At 48.7% G+C, this 22147-nt stretch overlaps 1 protein-coding gene across 1 annotated transcript in view; it reads left to right on the forward strand.

Moving 5' to 3' along the window:
* The window catches only part of EFCAB6 (EF-hand calcium binding domain 6), a gene marked incomplete at both ends in the record, with an annotated part of 146412 nt that overhangs the window by 12140 nt on the left and 112125 nt on the right, over positions 1-22147 (forward strand). Inside the window, 4 exons of the mRNA XM_084254883.1 lie at positions 2660-2805; positions 7774-7985; positions 15483-15571; positions 16265-16331. Of these exons, the coding sequence (XP_084111009.1) occupies positions 2660-2805; positions 7774-7985; positions 15483-15571; positions 16265-16331 (514 nt within the window). The remainder of the gene's footprint in view (positions 1-2659; positions 2806-7773; positions 7986-15482; positions 15572-16264; positions 16332-22147) is intronic.

Genomic DNA, 22147 nt, shown 5'->3' on the forward strand with positions numbered 1-22147 from the left:
TCTGTAGTATTTCCTTCACTCTGCTCACTTTGGACTTGTTGTGCTTTTTTTTCTCATTTCTTAGGGATGAAGTTTGGATTTTTAATTTGGAGATTTTGCTTCTTTTGTATTCTTTTTTAAATTGCGGTAACAAGAGTTTTCCTTTTAACATAGGCATTTACAGTGATGAATTTCCTTCTAAGTGGTACATTAGCCACCTCCCGTAAGTTGTGGTATGCTGTGCTTCTTTTTCATTTATCTAAAAGTATTTGCCAATTTTTCTTGTGATTTTTTTTTTCTTTGACTCTTTAGTTATTTGGGGGTGTGTTGTATAATTTTCACACATTTGTGAATAGCCCACTTTCTCTTATGTTTTCTAATTTCATCCAAGTATGGTTGGGGAATATATTTTGATGGTTTCAATCTTTTTGAATTCATTGAGACTTGTTTTGTGTCCTCGCACGTGATCTGTCCAGGAGAATGTTCCACGGACGGCTGTGTATTCTGTTGCCAGGTGGAGTGTTCTGCAGGTGTCTATTAGGTCTAGTTGTTTTTTGGATTTTTTTTTTAGATTTTAGTTTTATTTATGCATACAAGAACTGGGGTGTAGACCAGAGGTGTGGGGTAAGAGGATTCACCAGAGACAGAGTGGGGAGCAGAACAGGCAGATCCTCTGAAGTACACTGCTGCGGGGAGCAGCGGGGAGTCAGGGGAGGTCTGCTGCGCCAGGTGGCTAGCTCCCTGGCTGGGGATCAAACCACAGTGGCTGGTGATGGCTTGATAGTGCTGAGACTTTAACCCCTGTGCCATCAGGGAGGCCCCAGATCTGGTTGCTTTTTAGTGTTGTTCGATTCGTCTGTCTCCTTGTTCACTTTCTTCCCAGTTGTCCTATTCATTATTAAAAATCTATCTTGAAGTCTGTCCACATTATTGTTGGTGTGTTTGTTTCTCATGTCATTATTTCATCAGTCTTTGCTCCGTGTATATCGAGGCTCTGTTTTTAGGTGCATTTATGTTTATTTTAATCTTCATTTATTCTTTTCTTTAATGCTCTTTATTTAGATACGAGTTTCTGATCTATATAATTTTTCTTTTTGCAAGAAGATTTGCTAATGACTTTTTTTTTCAGTTTTTGTTTGGGGAAATCTATTTGTCTTTAACTTTTGAAGGATGATTTTGCGAGATACAGAATTCTAGGTTGGTGAGTTTTTACCTTTGACACTTTGCATATTTGACCCCATTCCTATTTGGCTTGCATGGCTTCTGAAGATAAGTATGGGTGACATTTCTTTTCATGCCTCATAAGTTTTTGGCTCAAAAGCAGACATTTTAAATAATACCATGTGGCAAAATCTTAAAAAATCATGCTCTCCCCCTTTCCGTATTTTGTTGTTTGTTAATGACTTTTCTGAATTAACTAGAAAAAAAAATATTTTTTGTCACATGTGGCCAATGAAGTCTCTGATTTGTCAGTTTAGGGGTCAGCTCACCAAAAGCCTGGAAACAAGAGTCTTATAATCTTTGCTCAGGGCTCTTTGTGGGTACTGGAGTGTTCCTTCAATATCTGCCAGGCAAGATGACAGACACTCTTCCTTAGCCTTCACTTTCTGATGGTGTCGAGCTCGAAGGTCAGCCATAGGCAAACCCTTGGGGCCATCTTGGGTCTTTCCAGGGCGTGCACATAGCCCTGGACAGACTCATAGCCCTTTGCATGCAAGTGGTCCTCTAGCTGCCCAGTGGCATAGAAGCTTAACGGAGCCCCTTGGAATCTCAGTTTCAGATTTTCCTTTAAAACTTTTTGGCTCCCCCTATTATTTGCCCCATCTATTATGTACCTACCCCAGGTAGCTAAGATTCTAAACAACTGTTGCCTCTGATTTTTTTCAACAGTCTTTTGATGATACTTATTTACTGGGAAAGCTCTGGTCAGTTCAATTAAAGACAGCTTTATGTGTCGGGTCTTTCAGGGAACCACCAAATGGGTCAAACAATGAAAAATTTCTGGTGATGGGGCTTTAAAGGAGCCCCCTGATCTGTCCCTTCCAGACCTGTCGCAGGGCAGGCTGCTGGGTTTTTGCTGTGACTACCCAGCTGTTGGTTTCTGGGCTCTACAGATCTGGGGGTGGGGAAACTGGGACTAGGGAAGTTAAAATACCACGAGGCTTGTCCACACCAGGATTCCACCATCTTTCCTGAATAAATGCCCGCAAACTGCTGCAAGCCTTGGGTTTGGTTAACTTCCAAGGATCTGAAAAGTTGATCATGATGGTTTTGGCCAGTGTTCTCTGCTTTTACAGAGCAGAGGCATTTCAGAGGCCCTCGCTCCACCACTCTCGGTGCTGCCATCCTCGGCTCTGCCTCTGCCTTATTGCGCCTCCAGGGAGGCTCTTTAAGAGAGCTCAAGAGCCTGTACTTTCCACCGGGTGCCCACCAAAGACATGAGGCAGCGGTGGCCCAGATGCAGGTGGCTTTTCCTGTCCAGAAGCTTCTGCTGGTTCCCATTTTTGAGGATTATTGGATCTGCTAATAAAAGTAACGATTTCATGTTCACTTTAAGAAAAGTCTGAAACATCGGCAAGAGGGTCACAAATAGCCCCATTTTTAATCTCTGGCTGTCTCCTCACAGGACTGCTCCTTCTCTGCTTGAAGATAATCTCATCTGTTTTCTTTTTCACCATAGGGATTTAATGTGCAAAACGGCGCTCACCCCGGACTGGCGTGCTTTGGATCCTCACACCCAGAAGTCTGCGTGTTTGAGACCCCACTCTTCACCGTGTCAGGTGCATTCAAGGAGTGGTTCTAACATGTCCAGACCTTGTTCTTCAAGTGAGTATTCCTGAGGAAGTGCTGGGAACGGGGAAGATCCCTCGGAATGTTTAGTGTCTGCCAGCCTCGGGACAAGACGCCACATGCCAGTCAGCGCACATGGGAAAGCTATGGGGAGACTCTGTTATTGTCCCCACTTTCCCTGTTGGGAGCCTGAGATGCAGGTTGACTGAACCATTTGCCCAAAAACTGCATAGTTTTTAAGTGGCAGGGCCAGCGTTTGAACCAGGGCAGTGTGATTCTAGAATCCGTGTGCTGAACAACTATGTTATCGAGCGTCCGTCCTCACTCAGGGTTTTCTTAATTGATAGACTTACTTGTTTTGAGTCGTTTTCGGGTTCCAGGAAAACTGAGCTAAAATGCAGAGTTCCCATACACCCCTTTGCTCCTAGCCTCATTTCCCCTGGTACCACATCTTGCATGGGTGAGGGCATTTGTTCCAGCCGATGGGCCACTGTTGGTGTGTCAGCTGCGGTCTTCGGTTCACATGAGCGCTCGCTCTGCATGTTGCGTGTTCTCGAGGTTTCGATTTACGTGTGATGCGTGTCCAGCTTGGCAGCACCGCGCGGAATAGTTTTACTGTCCTGAAAATCCCCTGTGCCCCACCTATTCAGCGCTCCCTCCCCCTAACCCTGGGCGCACTGATCTTTGTTCTGTCTCCATACTTGCACCTTTTCCAGAATCTAATATAATTGAAATGGTCCATTATGCGTCCTTGTCAGACTCGCGTCTTCCGGTTGGGAGCATTCATTTGAGGCTCCTTCATGTCTTTCACAGTGTGATCGTCCATTGCTTCTTGTCTCTGAATAACGTTCTTTTGTATGGCTGGACCGCAGTGGGTTTGTCTTTTTCACCGCCGGAGGACTTCTCAGTCGCCCCGCTGTCTTGGCGATGGGGAGTAAAGCTGCTGTGAACATTTGTGTGTAGGTTTTTGTGTGGACACAAGTTTTCCACTTGAGCCGCTCGCTCAGTTCTAAAGCAATGCAATTTGACATTATAATTTGCTCAAAGTGTGTGTCTTTTCCTTTGTCTCTTCCTCTGCCCCTCACTTCCTTCACACACATTTTCTGAGCTCTGCTGTGTGACAGGAGCTGTCATAGGAACCAAGAATAAAGAGGCTGATGGAGTGGAGGGCCTGCCCCGGAGCATCCCGCCCGCTAGAGAGGAGAGAAAGAGGCCGCAGGGAGAGGCGGTCCTGGCAGGGAGCACCCGAGGGCACCATGCAGGGCGGGGGTGCATCGGGGACGTGAGGGAGACACCAGGTTTGGTGGGGGGGAAGTGGTGTTCTCGTCGGAGGGCACGCTGGCACGCACTCAATTCGAATCAGCAAGTTGAGTTGCGTGCTCATGCATCTGTGAGGAAGCCTGAGGGATACAGGCTTTATTTCTAGTAGCCACATGTTTACCCAAATCACAGGGTATCTGTTTATAAGGAAAAAGGGGGAGAATAAGAGTTGGGACTTAACTTGCAATTTCCAACACAAACATTTATCACCCATAATAAAGTCTGTTCTGGTTCAGTAAGTCCGTGCCCACGACGCGTTGGCTGCGTCTTGGTTTGTGTGAGCAGCTCTCCGGCCGGGCAGAGAGGCTGGGTGAGGCAGACGTGCTGGCTTTAAGGTGTTCGCACTCCTGGGGAGCGCCTGCCTCTAGGAAGCCCGGTCCTGTCCATCCGCGCAAGGATTAGTGCAGCACATCTTATGTCTTGTTGATGTCTGGGCCGCAATAGTCTGTCGTGGCTTTAATTTGCCTTTCTTCACTAGTAGGTCCTCTTTGCTCCTCACGCTTATCAGGTTTATGTCTTTTTCTGTGCAAACTGTCTGTTCCCATCTTGTCCCCACTTAACTAGGGTGGCTTGTAGGTGTTCTCAGTGTTAATTAATCCTTCATCTTACTGCCGCCAGTGGTCTTTTCACTTGTCATTGGCCTTTTGACTTGATGGATGGTGTTTTTTAAAATATGCTGAATTATTTTTCTTTATTTAATGAAAAAACATATATATACATCTGTGTGGGCGCTATATGACATATATTTAAAGATATAAATCATAAATATAAAGTATTTCCTAGCACCATTTTCCTCTCACAAGGTGGTCACCATTAAATGTTTGGCTGGTTTCTCTTCCATATGTACACATACACACACGCACACACACGCACAAGTACACACACATTTGTATAGAAACTCATGTCAAAGAAGTACAATTCGTCCGGCAAATGTGAGCCACGGAATGGGAACCCCTGTTTCCTTGTTCAGTGCTGCTGCTTCTCGTGTCTGTCTGTCTGGATCATCTCTGCTGTCTGTCTGCGACTTTCATCCCCTCTTCTGCCTTGCGCGGGCCGCCACGAAGCACTTCAGATGGGTCCTTCGCTCGTGATGTATTTCGTTTCCAGCTTTTTCATGTGCTCGAGGAAATAGTTTCTTCTCTGCTGAAACCCCATATGTTCAACGTGTTAGTCAATTTTTCCTTTAATCTCTTTGACATATTTACCAGCCTCTGTTTAAATACCTGATCATTTCTACATCTGTTCTCTCTGGGTCTTCTGATGACTGTTTTGCTCTTGCTTAGGTCACCTTTTCTTCTTTCATTTTGCCGTGCAGTTTTAAAAAGACCTGCTACTGGTCACGTTTGTGTAAAATCAACAGCACGGTAAGGATAGAAGTCAACAGTGTTCACCACAGGCGCCTGCACATCCTCTCCTCTCAGACTTCCAGCGAGCCTGGCCGCAGTGTCTGAGCAGAGCTGGGTCTGGCGCGGTTGTGGGGTCAGGGAGGCTGATGTTACAGGGAAGCTCTGTCTCACAGCCCTGCTGCCCGCTTGGCTTCGGGTGGCGGTGGGGCGCACTCCTTTGCAGCTGACTGCCAGATTTGGAGAGTCTTGGGAGCCCTCCTTGTTCTCCGGCTCAGACCACAGCTGTCTGCACCTCAAGAGGTGTCCCTCAGCCCTGCCGTCCTCCCTCCCATCTGCAGGGACCACTGAGCTGCCCTGTGAAGGCCCCAAGCTTCAGGGATTCACCTCAGCTCTTCCTCCTGGTGCTCAGCTTGGTGAGCAGCCCCCCAACATTTACCCAAGAGCCCGGTGCCTGGACAGCTCATGCACCCCCCACTTGGGTGTGCCCCCTACTCTCTGGTGCAGGCCCCGCAGTGCAGCACGGACCTGCCTTATGCCCAGGGCCCCCAGATGTGGCTCCCTCGCCGTGCGGCACACCCCTCAGCCCTGTCTGGCCTGGCTTTGCTTCTCGTCCCTGGCTCCACAAGGCAGGCTTGTCTCTCGGTGGGCTGGCTTGTCCTTTTTGGAATTTAGTGTCTTCGCATCCTCAGTTCCCTCGTGGGTTGTAAAAACACTATCTTTTTTAGCGTACCCTACTTGTTCTCATTATTAGGGCGAGAGTGACAGTCTGTTGTGACTTTCTATATCCTAAACGGATGTAGAAAATTTTGTCAAATTGCCCTCCAGAAAGACGCTCTCAATTTATACTCCCACGAGCGGGTTACGAGCGGGGTTACTGCTTTCGTTGAAATCTCAGATGTTGCAGGAGGCACGTGAAATGAAATGTTGTCCTTCAGGTCATTTCATAGCATCTCAAATCAATATTTTCAGATACTTTTAATTTAGAATTATGGATGGCAAGGATGGGGCTTCTTGGAAAGCCACTGAGAATATACATGTATTTGAAAAAGATTTCAAGATGGAGACATAAACCAACAAGAAGGGGCTCCTCTCTCTTGCTGGGGGCAGAAGGAGGGTTTCCTGCGGGCTGGGCAGGGGAGACGTTGCCCTCACTGGCCGGTGCTGGACCAGGCAGCTCCTCCCTGTGAATCAGCTGCGGCCGAGCCTTGAAGGCCAGTCGGCAGTGGAGAGGGAGTGGTGGAGCTTCCTCGGGATGAGCTTGGGATGCAGGGGTGTGCCTGGGGATTCCAGCATGGTCTCCGACCACCTTCTAGGTGGTCGCAGCTGTGGAGAAATCCCTACATGCCTGCTGGGTGGGTTCAGGTTGGCACTGGGAGCCTGTCATCTGGCCCAGGTCACCCCAAGACTAAAATGACTGTCTCTCTGCGGGAGATGCTCAATAGCTTGACAAGAAGGTCCCACGTGAAGGGAAACAACTAATCACTCTTCCCAAGCTCCTGCTGGTGAATATTTTGATAAAAAATGAGACCGTGGTAAAGACATTTACGTGATCCAGAATTTACCATATTAAGACAGAGCTGCTAAATAAAGATGGCCACCAAGCCTTTGCAATCTCATAAATCAATGTGAGAGATTTGCCAAACTTAGCCTCCTCTTCCCCTAGTGTTTCTAAGATACCAAAACATAACACTCCCGCCTTCAGGCCTGTGATACTGGTCAGCCCCTGAGTTGGTTTGAAGCTTCCATATTTACTTGTTCCTGCAGCTGTTTCATCTGAGACAGAGAGGAGGGAGGTCTGAGAGTGTCCGCTCTCCTTAGAAGGCAGGGGAGACCCTAGGACAGAAGCATTGCAGCACCCCCCGCCCCCGCAAGGTGTTTAGGCCGCTTTACACAGCTTCCCGCCACCTTCAGAGCCTAGCGGATTCTCACCTTCCTTGTCTTTGAAAGTGAAAAGATCAAGACTTGAGAGTGACATACTTTCCCCTCAAAAATTGGCAAGGGGGTGAAAAGCAAATATTGTGTTGGATTTATTTGAAGTGATATGATTCCTTCTCTGAATTTTACTCGTCTCTGGTTGCTGCACACATGATGCACCGGGAGGTCGGCTCTGCCTGGTTCCTTCTTTTTAATGTCACCACTGTTATTTGATACCGGCCATGTCTCAGAGCTGGGAAAATGACTGCGCTTCGCCGTGGCGAGTCAGCTAGTGGTTAGACGTGTGGGAACCTACATAGAGAAATGCCGTTTTAGAAATTTGTTTGATTCTAGTACACGGTGAAAAGGTTTTTAGTGTCTTTGCTTTAAGCACATTTAACAAATAGCTGTATCTCTTTTATAGACACAGCTGTTCCAAATCCAATACTGTCCTTCTTAGATGTTAAACGGATTTTATTTCAAAAAATTACCGACAAAGGGGATGAGTTGAAAAAAGCCTTTCAGCTGCTCGATACCGATCAGAGCATGACGGTGTCCAAGAGTGAACTCAGAAGAATTATCACAACCTTCCTGCTGCCTCTCACAAGAGAACAGTTCCAAGATGTACTGGCTCAGGTACAGTCTGTTGTAACCACTCAGAATAACTGACTGAGGACCAGAGGAAGTAGCTTACAGGCTCATATAACCTCTTCAGAACTCTCCCCCCGCTCTCCCCAGATGGTTCCCAGTCCACTCATTTAATTACTGGCAGATTTGGGACCGTCAGCACGTACTTGGGTCATATTCTGTGCGTGGCGCCGTTACACATTAGTATTTTGGCATCTGCTTTTGCATCAGATGGCTTTTGAGCACCTACTGCATGTTTGACCCAATACCAGGCACTGGAGTCCAGACATGGTCCACGCTAAGGGCTCCGGGTCCAGTGAGAGATCTCTGGAGGTGTGAACGGTGTTGGGACAGGGATGATTGCAGGGTGGGGTGGGAGTTAAAGAATGGAGAGCTGTCTAAAATCCAGGGGTGGTAAACCCAGAAGACTTTTGGGAGGAGGGGGTATTTAAGCTTAGCTTTGACTCTGGTGGGGACCAGCCATAGGAAAGAAGCAGGAAAGGGGATTATAAGCAGAGAGATTAGTCCATGCAAGAGCGTGGATACCTAGGTTGCATGACAGATTTGCTCAGGGAGGTGGGTAGAGTTATTTACATCTGAAGTGATGGGTGTGTGTCAGGTGTGGCTAGGGGCCAATTTTGAAAAGTACCAAGAGGTAAGAGCTTGACTTATGTCCTAGAAGCTTCTGGGAGCCGGTGAGAGCTTTGCAGCGGGAGGTGACACAGAGAGGGGAATAAGAGGGCAGGCCCTGGGGCCTCCGGGGAGCGTGCTAGACTTGGGAGGTAAAAATAATAAAGATTTGGTGTTTCAGGGCCTTACAAAGGCATTACAATCAGCAGGAATGAAACACTCCCAAAATAAACCCACAGGGATCAATAAAGTGACACAAGAGTAAAAGTTGGGTGGGAACATGCCTCCAGCCTCACAGCCCAAAGCTGTTTGCATCCACCCCTGGTACAAACACGAATTGTTTTTTTACTACTTCATTAGTGTGTGATCAGAGTCTGACCAACTGCTGTGTCATAATATGTTGAAGCCTGTTACGTTTTAGAACTTGTTGAATATCCCAGCCCAATCCAGTTGGCTTATTTTTGGCATGGGAATTACGTGCTGGGAAAACGTGCACTGCAGGCGTCCCTGAGTCTGGTCTTAACCTCATGTCTGACTCCCTCCTGCCACTGATTTTTTTTCATTTTTAGTGTTTGCAGAAGTTTGTTGTTTCTTTTTGAACACACCATGGTACTGTTTTAAGGTTTTTCTCTTCCTTTAACTTTTGCTTTTGCTGAATTTGGGAAATTTACAGCCATTATTTCTTTAAATATTTTCTGTCCCATCCTTTCCTCTCTGAAACATTTTGGTTAATCCCACAGACCCCTGAGGCTCTGTTCATTCTTCAAAATCTTTTTTCCTCTCTCTGCTGATCTACCTTCAGGTTCACAGACTCTTTCTTAGCATCTCCATTCTGACATTAAGCCTGTTCAGTGAATTTTTAATTTTAGATGTTACATTTTTAGGTTCTAGAATTTCCATTTGGTTCTTTTAAAATAATTTATCTGCTTAGATTTCCCGTTTGTTTGTTTGTTTCATCAGTTTTGAGTGTGTTTCTTTTAACTCAATGAGCATACTTGAAATATTCCTGTGCAGTCTTTTTCTGATAATTCTGACATTGGGGTCATCTCATTGTTCACCTACCACAATGTTTTCCATTGAGAATGGGCGCATTTCCCTGAATCTCCATACTTGAGTAAATTTAGATAATATCTCTCACCAGTACTGTCCAAATAGAAGGATAATGTGAGCCACATATGTAATTTAAATTTTTTTGGTAACTCCAAAAAAAGAAATAGGTGAAATTAATTTTAATAACAATTTTTTATCAAATATTTCCAAAATACAATCTCATTTCAACATGTAATCAACAATAAAAGTTGTAAGATATTTTATAATTTTGTATTCTTTTCTGTGTTCTGAGTCTTCAAAACCTGGCATGTACTTTATACCTCAGCAGACTAGAATTCAGACACTAAATTTCCATTGGAAATACTTGACCTGTAGAGTTCATAAAATTTACAGCTAGTTTTTAAAATACTAGATTCAGATACCCCATTGTTTCCAACATACTTGTTTCCCAACAACTGAATTATTTTTACAATTTACATTTGCTAATGTTAAAGCAAACAAAAAAATCAGTTCATCGGTTATACTAGTCGCATTTTTTAAAAATTAATTTATTTATACAAGCCCTCAGTACAGTCAGAAGCGCAGGAAGGTGAGAGAATTCACCACAGCCAGAGTGGGGAGCAGAACAGGCAGACTGACAAAATACACTGTTGAGGGGAGCAGCGGGCACGGCAAGAGAGGTCTGCGCGCCACGTGGGACACTCGCCGGCAGCCGGGGATAGAACCCATGCTGCAGAGGCTGCGGGCAGCTTTGCAACCCAGTGCTCAACTGCTGGACCACTGGGGAGGCCCTACAGTAGTCACATTTTAAGTTCTCAGTAGCCACGTGTGGTTATGGCTTTTTATTAGACAGTGCAGTGCTAAATATTGTGCAGGCTGTGCTGTGGAGACTCTGGATTCTGTTATAATCCTCTGAACGCTGTTGATACTTTTGCTTTGGCAGCCAATTAACTTGCAAACTGTCTCACTTGCAGTGGGCTGTTGCTTACAATGCAGTTCAGCACTTTTATTTCTAGGTTGGTGTCTTGGAGTCTGACCTGCAGTTGGATGGTTTTGGCATTAGCTGGAAATGTGGGCGGAGTGTATATACAGAAAGTGGGGCCTTGCTTCTCTCTCTCTCTCCTATTTGAGATTCTGCTCACATTTTAAAAAAAGATTTATTTATTAATGCATGCAAAAACTGGGGTACAGGGTAGAGGTGCGGGGGGTGGTATGGTGAGAGGAGTCACCAGAGACAGAGTGGGGAGCAGAACAGGCAGACTGATTGAAATACACTGCTAAGGGGAGCAGCAGGGAGACAGGAGAGGTCTGCTGCGCCCTGTGGGTACCCTGGTGGCGCAAGGGGTTAAGACACTACCTGTGAAGCTATCCTCAGCCTCTACTCACATTTTTAGTAGCTTTATCATTTAAAAAAATTACAAAACTACAGAAAAGTTGAAAGTGTAGTGCAAAGAACAGTTTTCCCTCTAGCCCACTTCCCTCTCTGGACTATCTAGCCTCCCCCAGCAGCACTAGGAGACAGCCCTAGTCCTCTAGGACTGAATTGTTAGGACTCTAGGACTGAATTGTTAGGAAAGGGACAGGAAAGAAAGGAAGAGGAGATAAAGAGGAAGAGTTAAAAATTTTTTCCCCTTGGGCCTCCCCGGTGGCATGGCAGTTGAGCGCTGGGTTGTGAGGCTGCCCGCAGCCTCTGCAGCGCCGATTCAATCCCCGGCCGCTGGGCGAGGGTCCCACATGGCGCGCAGACCTCTCCTGCCGCCCGCTGCTCCCCTCAGCAGTGGACTTCGGTCCTTCTGCCTGCTCTGCTCCCCGCTCTGGCTCTGGTGAATTCTCTCACCCTCCCGTGCTTCTGACTGTACCCAGTGCTTGTATAAATAAATAAATAAATAAATCTAAAAAAAAAATTTTTTTTCCCCTTCATTCACTTCCAAAATTTTACAAATAGTGGATAATGATTCTTCCATGTGTCACCCTTTTTGCCATTCACATTTTTAGTAAAAACCTAATTAAGATATACTTTACATGCCATAGAATCCACCATTTAAAAGTGTACAAATTAGTGGTTTTGAATATCTTCACAGAGTTGTACAACCATCACCACTATCTGATTCCAGAACACCTTCATCACCCCTTAAACTTAAACATTTAGAGCTTTTCCAGGTTCATCCATGTTTCCAGGTCCACCCATCTTTAATGGCTGAATACTATTCCACGGTGAGGATAGACTACATTTTGTTTATAATCAGTTGATTGACCTTTGGGTTGTTTCTACTTTGTCACTTTTATGGACTGTGCTGCTGTGAAAATTCCCGTACAAGTTTTTGTGTGGACCTCTGTTTTCATTTCTCTTGGTGCATACCTGGGGGCGGTATCTGTGTCTTCTGGCGGTGTTCTCTTGCTTTTAAAGAACATTTGTCCTTGCAAACATTGCATCCATTTCCTCATAAACTCGATTTAATTGATACTTTATTTATACCAAATGGAGAGTTAAAATATTATTTCCTGCTAATATCTCTCTATATTCATGATCTAATGTTAATTTAAAATTTTGACAACCTTCCCAAGCTAATCAGCTATGCAGGAAGAAGAAAAGTACAGAAAATGTGTATCTGTTTTTAAAAAGCTACATCTGTTTTTAAAAGCAGTCACGGAGAACCACGGAACTTCAAAGACTTCAAAAAAATAACCAAACGGGTCCAGGCCGCTTATCTTAAAAACAAATGTGTTTTTCTAGAATCTTGAGCTCCTGTCACCCAGTGTAAATCAAGGAGGCCTGAGTGCAGCATATTTTCAGGAGGCCAAGTGCATTGGGTGTAAAAGGCGGGTCTTCTCTTCCTAAGCCCTGGAGTTCCTGCCTGCCTGAGCTTCTCTAGATCTTGTGATGGCGGATCCATGTGGCGATACCACCTTCTTTTTCTGTAGTTGTTGTAAACCTAACTGGAGACTTAGAAAGCTGGTCAGATGTCCATGAGAGTTCCCCCTTCAAATTAGACTTATCCGGCTGTAGTCTGAATTTACTTTCAACTTTATTTCACAAGCCAAGTCAAGAATGTTTAAGTGTCAGGATATCTGGATGACTGATCAGGACAAGAGTTGGGGAGAGGCCTTACCTGCCCCGACCTGTACCTGGTTTCCACTACAGTGGAGTGAATTAAAGACAAGATGTGGCCTCAGACTGAATATTAATGTACTCTTTTAAAAAGAAGTTGAGGGGCCTCCCCAGTGGCGCTGCAGGTTGAGTGCCGTGCTGTGGAGCTGTCTGCAGCCTCTGCAGTGCTGGTTTGATCCCCGCCGGCTGGAGAAAATCCCACATGGCGTGGCAGACCTCTCCTGTCGCGCCCACTGCTCCCTTTAGCAGTGTATTTCTGTCAGCTGCCTGTTCTGCTCCCTGCTCTGTCTCTTGTGAATCCTGTTACCCTCCCGTGCCTTTGGCCTGTACCCCAGCTCTTGTATAAAAATAAATTTAAAAAAATCATTAAAATAATTAAACAAATAAATAAATAAATAAATAAATAAATAAATAAAAAGGAGTTGAATGGGTAAACAGATCCCGGAGAAGGAAACAAGGTCCTGTTCTGGCCCCAGTGGCTGTGCCAGGTTGAGGGAAGAGAAGCCTAGAAAGATGCCAGCAGCCAAGTGCCGACTCAGTGACTGCCCGGCCCCAGCCCTGGCTTGAGGCTTTGCGTGCAGCGGCTCATCTGTGGACAGTTACGGTTCTCAGATGCTTTCGCCAGAGTCATAAATTCTGAAACGGCGAGCGTGAGCCTCTCCTCTCCCCTTCGGCTGGAGTCTTTGGCCGTCCAAGGGGCTCAGCTTTGGAGACCGGGCCTTGCACAGATGTCTCAGCCGCATCAGGGCGTGCGTTAGAGCGCACATGCCGTGAAGCAGGACAAAAGCCTCCTTTGATGGGCTCTTTGTGGCCAGGGCCGTGAGTGCCGCGACGCGGCCTGATGTGCTGGAGGCAGTGGACTCTGGCGCTGCAGGAAGGGGGCCCCTCTGCTCTGTGATGCCAGCGCCTTCCGAGGGTGACTGGGGGCTGGGGGAGTCGGCCCCCAAAAAGCCCGTGTCCATTTATGGAGCGTAAGCTCTGTGAGTGACTTCCCTTCCCCGTTCACTCTTGTCACTGTCAAAGCCAGGGCACATCGCTCTTGGCCCCCCCCACATGGCATTTGCTCCGGCCATTCTTCTGCAGGACTAGGGAGGCTTTCATGTCTTTACCCCAAATTGTCGTCTACTGAGAGAGGCCATGAGACGCCGCAGTCATGGCCGTCCTCGCGGAGAGGGCTTCCCGTGAGCCACCACGCCTCCGTCCCATTTCCGAGTCACACATATTTTAGCCGATAGAGAGGAATGTTGTCTTTGGGGAAGACCGAGATGGCCTCCCCGGCCCCCGGCCTGGGCTTCTCAGGGCTGAGTAAACATCAAACTTGAGGTGTGGACTTGGGACTTTGTGTATTTGCATGAAACACAGTATGTTTATATAGATTAGCTATTTATTTTAACTTTAGTTCCAGAGTGCTTCTCTGGGGGGAAATACTTATTTTTATTAAAATGTTTAACTTTTGATTAGAAATCGTTTCAACCTCCAGAAAGCATACGACAGCACTCACAGCACTCACAGCACCCACGCGCCCACCTGCCCTTCACCCTGCCTTGCCTGCGGTGAACACCTGCCTCGCCGCTGCCCCTCTGGCCTCTGGCCAGCTCTGGGCGCGTGTTGCGGGCCTACGTGTGTCAGCGAGCTATTGATAGTTGCTCATTTTTTTCTGAAACTTTTGAGAGGAACTTGCTTACATTGTGACTCTTCCAAACACTTGAGTGTGCATTTCCTAAGTGTAAGAGCTAGTCTCTGACGTAATCACAGCGTAGCCAGCAGCTTCAGTAATTTAAACATCGATGTGATGCTTTTATTTAATGGACAATTTCTATTGACCCACTTGATCCTCTAATGTTCTATATAGAATTAGAATTTCAAAATGACTTTTTTCTATCTTAAAAGTAAATGTATGTACAGAAAGTCCACCTGACATTTTGAGTGTAGAACTGTGCTGTGGCTTCAGCCTCTTGGAGATACTTATCTACATATATCTCTCTAGATATCTGTATGTATATTTTATAGCATAATATAACTATGTGAATATATTTCCTTATACCTGTTCATATCTTTGTATTATGCCATAGAATATGTTTCTGTCTTTTTTTTTAAAGATTTTTTTTTTAAAGATTTATTTTATTTAGGCATATAAGAGCTGGCGTGCAGGACAGAGGTGTGGGGGGTGAGGGGATTCACCAGAGACAGAGTGGGGAGCAGAACAGGCAGATCTACTGAAATACACTGCTGAGGGGAGCAGAGGGCAAGACAAGAGAGGTCTGCTGCACCTTGTGGGTATCTCCCTGGTTGGGGATTGAACTCGTGCTATGATGGCTGCAGACAGCTTCATCGCGCTGAGACTTTACCCCTGCACTACCAGGGAGGCCCAGAACATGTTTCCATTTCTATCAGGATTTTTTTCCCCCAAATGTTAGAACATGTTTCTGCTAATTTTATTTCACTTTTAAGATATCTCAATTTCAGATAATTCTGTAGATAACGCATTGACCTTGAGCAGAGGCTAGCACCCTGGTGTTCATGTTGTTTGCACTTGGAATGCTGAGCACCCATGTCCACTAAGACCCTCGGAGGACGTAGCTGTAGGGGTTCACCATAGCACTGCCGACCCCGGAAGTGCCCCACCTTGTGTCACCAAAGACATTATCTCCAAGTCTCTTTGCTGCCGGCTGTACCGCCGTGTTCTCTGACAGACTCTCCTTCCTTTCTGAATGTAGATCCCCCTCACCAGATCTGGCACCATTCCGTACGTTGAATTCCTGTCCAGATTTGGTGGAATTGACAAAAATATGAATGTTATAAAGAGGTAAGTGTTTTGTCTGCTCATTGGCAAATGTGAAACCTGAAACGATTATGACCTAAGTTTCCTAGAGCTGATCCTGTCAGCAGGTGTGTCTGGAGGACGTGCTGCTGGAGCTTGTCCATACAGAACTGAATGGAGTTAATGGGTAGTCGGACATTTGCTTAGAGAATATTCTAGCACGTATAGGCTGTGTTTCAGAAAGAGAAAAATAATACTCTGTTAAAAATGGAAATATAGCAAGTTAAAGCCAGATTAGCACATTTCATATGCAATGTATTTCAGACTTGAAAATGAATTTTAATTTTTGAAGTAAAAACATTAAGATCTTAAATTTAATATTTGAACATTTTTATACCTTTACTGTCTTTCTTTGGAAAGTATTTTGTGACGGGGTATGGGTATTAAATTAGACAAGACGAGGCTGCAGTCAGTGCTCAGCAATTCCACTCGCAGCGCTGGTCCCGCTGCCCTGGGAAGAGGCGGGCCTTCACATTTCACTTCACAGATGGGGAAAGTGAGGCAGGCAGGAGCTGAGTACCTGGCCCACGTTCATGCTTCTGGCAGATGCATAAGAAATACCTTCTATTTTAAATTATATAATTTGAAAATCCTTACAATTTTGATCTCCGCATGTCCTATGTCAACATTTACTAGGTTAAAACATTTTAACAGAAAATCTTCATTTTTATTTACAAGGGGAAGCGGGACTGAAAAGAACTGCTGTCGGACATTGAAAGAACTCGAAAGCCAAGTAGGAGAAAAGGTAAGAGAGACCTTCACCAGCTCTTTCCCTCTCCTCCTCCCTTTCATCAGAAGTCGCCACCGGCAGAGGTGGACGGTGCCAGCTGGCCCCTGTGTGTCCTCATGTCAAGGCAGCCCCACAATGTTGGCCTACAGGCTTGGGGGACGTGTCCTTGATGGGTGACACCCCTGCAGCTCTGGAAGGTTAATTGTGCTGTAATAACTTGGGATCATCCCGTGCAGGGCCCCTCTCTCTTGGTTTAAGGCTCAAGCAGGGCTTTCTTTAGGAAGAGCCACCACCGCCTTCTATCAGCCAATGCTGGTCCAGAGCCTGGTAGGGGCCCCCGGAGAGACCCAGGGTGACCTTTGTGCCAATACTGGGGTGTTGGGGTGCAGGAGCGACTTGGCGTGCTTGGGATGGGGGCCCAGAGCTGGCTTGGGCCCGGCCGGCGGCGGCGCGCACAGTTGGGGAGGTGTTCCTGTTGTCCTGGGCTTGGAACCAGACCCCTCTTTAACAGGCGTCTGAGCTGTCAGTTACACGAGCAGTTTGAGTGTCGCGGTTTAATTTACTCGATTCAATATGTTGGTTTGAAATGTGACAAATTTTCCTTCCTTTTTGAACTCTTCTGTGATTTTCATACATTTCAAAATCAAAAATAGCCAGAAATCCACAAAATGTTTGTCTAAATTTTCCTGGCTGATGCCGTGAGACCAGAAGATTCATTTTCGTGTGATGCATTTTCAGCATGATGTGCTCCAAAACTTCGTTTCTGCACTTTCTATTAGTGGGACCCCGGCTTGATTCCCCGTCTCTCCCACTGCCGTCCACATGGAACGTGTGTGACGGTCGATGGTCTTCGTGGGGCCTGCTCCGATGCAGCTCCGTAAATGATGCCAATCGCCAGACTCTCCTAGGAGGGCCGGCTGTTCACGGCGGTTGTCCCCTCCATAAATGCTGCCGCGGGTCAGCGGTGCCCCAGCCCAGCAGTGTGGGGAGTGCGCCCAGGGCTGGTGGGTGACCACGAGGTGGCTTTGGCGAGGGAAGATGGCGGAACCCTCTGCCAGCCCCCCTTCCCCTGGTTCCTTTGCTGTTCCAATCCCTCCTCCCACTTTGCACTGATGCAAAGTGAGTTTAAACCAATGTGGAGAGCAAAATGGCGAGAGGGAAGCCGGGGATGGGTGACCGAGGTGACACCAGCACCAGGGTGCCTGGGTCCTCTGCCATGCGTTCTGGCCGGGTCACAGCTCTGCCCCGATGACCTCACCATGGGCGGGGAGGAGGAGTGGGACATGCCGACCTGGGGACCCAGTCAGGCCAGGGTTCCATTTTGGGGCACTGCTGTTTCCCAGCTGGGTGGGCCTTGTCACTGTTGCTTCACGTGTGTGGGGACAGTGACACCCCCAGCGTGCTGCAGTGCAGTTGAGGAGACCCGGGGTTGAGCCCTGGGATGCGTGCACAGGCCAACAAGCACCGTGGTGATCCGTCGTTCCTGCAGCCTCCCTGGCTGGGGGCGGGGGGCGGGCACAGAGGAGTTGCCCCACATGAGCAGAGAGGATCAGACACTCTCCTCGGCCGCTTGCCAGGGGTATCAGCGCACTGCAGCCGGGACTCTCCTGGCAGTGCTCCCCGTGCAGGTGCTCCCCAGGCCAGTGCTCTCCAGGCTGGTGCTCCCCAGGCCGGGGCTCCCCAGGCCAGGGCTCCCCAGGCCGGCACTGCAGACAGAGAAGACGACCTGGGAGTTATTTCGGGAAGATTCTCCAGGCTGTCACTGCTGGTTGACCTGCGCGGTTTGGGGTGAAAGAATGCTAATTATTTTGTTTTAAATATAAGTCCACATGGCTGATGGGAGCCAAGAAAGCATGCAAATGTCTCTCTGAATTTTGGGAGCCAGACTTAGCTAACGTTTGTGTGGTCTAGCCTTCCTCAACCAACAAATAATTAGCAGTTGGCACACCCTGAACCGCCCGGACCCCGGGGCTTGTTTTTCCTGTTTGCTTCTGCAGTGAACTTGGTCTGACAGCTGGTCCCTCCGCCTGCCCCTTCTTTACATGCCCCGAGCCCCCCAACATATGTTCGCGCGCACGCTCATTATCCAGGCAAGCCCAGGGCCTCCCGCGTCCTCTTTGCATTGGTGGAGGGTGAGGCAGGCTGGCGGCTCTCCAGGCCCTGCTCTGTCCTGGTGATTTGAGACGTGGCCTCACACGGCAGAAATGCTGTCTGACCCTCCCCTCGCCGGCCCCCATTTGGGGAGAAGGAAGCTGCAGCCCAGGTGGTCCTCAGGGGTCTTCCCCAGGCCCCTCGTCCAGCCTGATCTCTGCTGAACGCCGAGGATACACACGGCCTGCGCGCCCTCTCCGGCCCTGATTTCCCCATGATCTCCAATCAGGCTGCTTCCCTGCGGCTCCTCTCCTCTGCGGTGGCCTCTGACAGACTCTTGAATTCTGTTTCCAGTCCTTCACTCTTGCGGCCTATGAGGAGGCAGGGGGATTTAGCGGGCCCCCTGGCCCACGGGGCTGCCACCATCCCTAATGTCCCGGCTCTGAAGTGGAGACCAGCCTGACCCAGCAGGGGGTCATGAGAAGGAGGGGCTTGCGGGCACTGCTCAGTCATGTGCGTCCCCGCCTCCGAGATGGGGGGGGGCCTGGGAAGCCCTTCCTGTGGTGGGTCTGGACTCGCCACACGGCCCCTCCTCAGCCATGAAGTATGTGGCTGTTCTACCCTCTGAGAAACAGAGGAGCATGCTCGTCTCACCTAGGGAGGCTGGGGGTGCAGTCTGACTCACCACCTCTGGCCCGGGAGGGCCACCATCTCAAGTCCAAGTGCAGATAACTTGGAGCCGGTTTTCCCCAGTGTCCTTTTCTTCCAATATGACTCTATAAACAAAGGGGAAACTTTTCCCTGTGACCCACAGTCCAGAAGTTTACCCCTCGCCCCCAAGTCAATCAGTGTGGGTAGAAGTGGTCTTCGGCATTAGCATGGCTGGCTGGGCCCCGAGCAGGCAGCCACGGGGCCGGAGCTGAGCAAGATGGGTGGCTTGATGGAAGCGAATGGGTTGGAGCAGGCAGCAACAGTGTGCGCCTCAGCACACCAGAAGGAAGGACCGTCTAGGCTGGCTGGGCCTTAATCCTTCGGACAGGAAGTGGTTTTCTGGATTTCGCCAGTTCTGGTAATGACAGCAGCTAGCACAGACGAGCACCCACTGGGGCTGGCCCACAGGCCAAGTGCTTTCAAGTCTGTTTCATCCAGGACAGCCCCTGGCCAGCGCCCTGGCTCTCCCGCCCTGACACACAGGGACACTGAGAACAGAGCCAGGCGGTTTGACCAAGGGCACTCGGCCAGGCGCAGAGACCCTTGGCTCCAGGGCTCTTGACTGCTAGCCACCTTGCCTCTTGAGGGCCTCTACAGAAAAGGTATTTGTTACAGGAGTTTGGGGCCTGGCGACTCACCCTGCCTAAGCCAAAACCTGAGAGAAGAGTCTGTAGAAGGAAATGAAGTTTCGTCAGGGGTCAGCAATCTTGAGGCCCAGGGACTCCTGTCTCTCCAGGTTGGGGAGAAGCGGGGACTCACAGGGGGGAGCACCATGGGAGGGGGGAGGCCAAAGGGTCCGCGTCAGCAGGACTTCAGAGGACAGCTAGGTTGGCAGGCACTGCATTCACGCCCCTTTTCCTTTCAAGTTTGGCCTCGACCGACCGTGTCTTCCCAGGGCTGTTGGGCATGCCCTTCCCTGCGGCCATGAGGCAGTGCCTTCCCCCTTGTTTTTCTCCTACTTATCTGGATCTCAGCTGGTCTGGTCTGAATGTAGTCTTGTCTGCAAGAGAAGATTAACAGGAGCAGAGCCAGGACAGGCAAGGCGAGGACAAGGCCTGGTCGCCATACCGGAGACACGCTGATGCCTCACGCTCAGCAGATGTGACTCTTGTTACGCCAGGTCTGCCGAGACCTTCCACCCCAGAGGAGTCCTCTTCCCCAGGACCCAGTGAATGGACGGAGACTTTTGTTCCAGCCAGAGCCGCCTGCTGCCTCTGCAAATGGGCATTTGGAGTTCCCTTTCCTTGCCGCCGTCCTGCCCGGCTCCTCAGCCTTTGGTGCCCCCCGCCTCCCCACAGCCCCGCTCCCCTACAGCAGCAGCGGTGCCCAAGACCTCGGGCTGGGTGCTCATGTTCTTCAGCGGAGGTGCTGCCAGGAAGAAGAGGACGAAAGCAAAGCACAGCAGCTCACACAGTTTTGGCCTTTTTCCTGTTTTAACTTTTGTCAGCTTCCCACACCGGGTAAGGCGGAGGCGAGAGCTGCGGCTAAGCCAGGCCCACCGGCCGCCGACTGTGGGCAGCCGTCTGACCCATGGGGGGGTCCCGGTGTGTGTGTATCGGCGCCGACTCCCCCACCCCCACGTTTACAGACAGTCTGCTCTCAGCCCAAGACCGGAGTCAAGAAGTAGGTTTCAGCTAAAGACATAAACAAAGAAAATAAATAAGCGCACGCAAAGCCCGGGCCATCCTCCGCCCGGCGCCACCCACATGGAGCGTGGCTCGCAGGGAGGCATCGGAATGTCTGGTCTGCCCTGTCAGCCATGCCCGGCGTGCCTGTCGGACTCTGGGGGAATCTGATACACTTTTTTATGGGGTTACCGGCGCCTTGGAGTGGTCTGGGGGCTGCTTCTGTCAGCTCGGAAGCAGTGAGTGAACAATGAGGAGCTAAGCTCGCGCGGTCTGTAATATCCTTGCAGAGAAGAGGCGGGAGTGACAGGTAGATTCTGTTTCTTCAATGGGGGACTTTTCCTAAACCAGGAATCTAAACAAGGGCGGCTTGAGGGAATAGAGAGACGGTTGTTAGTGAGAACCACGACCCTCTCGTGAGCACCTTTGCGGCGTCGCACCGCGTGAGCTTGGACGGATGCCCCGAGCGTGGTCGCCGGGCCTGGTGAAAAGACCGTCCAGCCCAAAATGGGGCCGTTGGCTCCAACACGAAAGCTTTCGGTTAATTTGTGATATTCTCCTAATCCCGCTTTTATCAGCTCACTTCGGTGCACTCGGTATTAATTGCTGATGATAGCAGGTATTTGAACACATCTCCTCTTTCATCTGAAGAAAATATTAGCATATCGCAGAGCTGTTGGGACAGATTGTATCTGAGGCATTTTTTCCTCCCCGCAGAAAAGCCCATCAATCATAACTGAATATAGTGATTAATAATGTCACAGCTCTTCTCCACGTGTCTCTGCACAACGGAATGAAGAGCCGTGCTTACATTTTGATCTGGAGAATTTCGCGTAACAAAATAATCAGTTGCCATTTTATAAAAAATGATGTTGAAAATACTTCTAACCCAGCACCTATTTTCGGCTACTCTATTATTAATTTACTAAAGGCTCCATCGGAAACTCGAGCGAAGATCCCATTCTATCAGAGTTTGTAATTATTTCCAACTAAGTTTGTCATTTATTTTCATGCCATGTTCCTGCGCGTGGCACGTGGGTAACACGCGCGAGACTGTGCGGCGGGGTGGTCCGGCCAGCCCGGTGTGAGGGCCAGGCTGGGGCACTCAGTGTCCACGGGCCCGGGGCGAGGCCGTCTCCCTGGGAAGCTCGCCTCCGCTGTGAGCTGGGGCCACAGTCTCGCCCAATGTGTTGAGATTCTGTGAGAACGCAGTGAGACAAACTCAACTGGAAGTTGTTCAACAAAGGCGGATGGGTGCAGGGGTGGGGGGCGGGGGGAGCACAGCAGACCGTGGTGGAGGATAGTGGGTGGTGGGAGAGCTACGGTGACCACACCTCAGGGAGAAATTCTGTATTGCCAAAATGTTAACGAAGATGGAAAACAATGGTGCTTCATTAATAAAAA

This window comes from Talpa europaea, assembly GCF_964194135.1.
Source record: "Talpa europaea genome assembly, chromosome: 15".
NCBI classification, from domain to species: domain Eukaryota; kingdom Metazoa; phylum Chordata; class Mammalia; order Eulipotyphla; family Talpidae; genus Talpa; species Talpa europaea.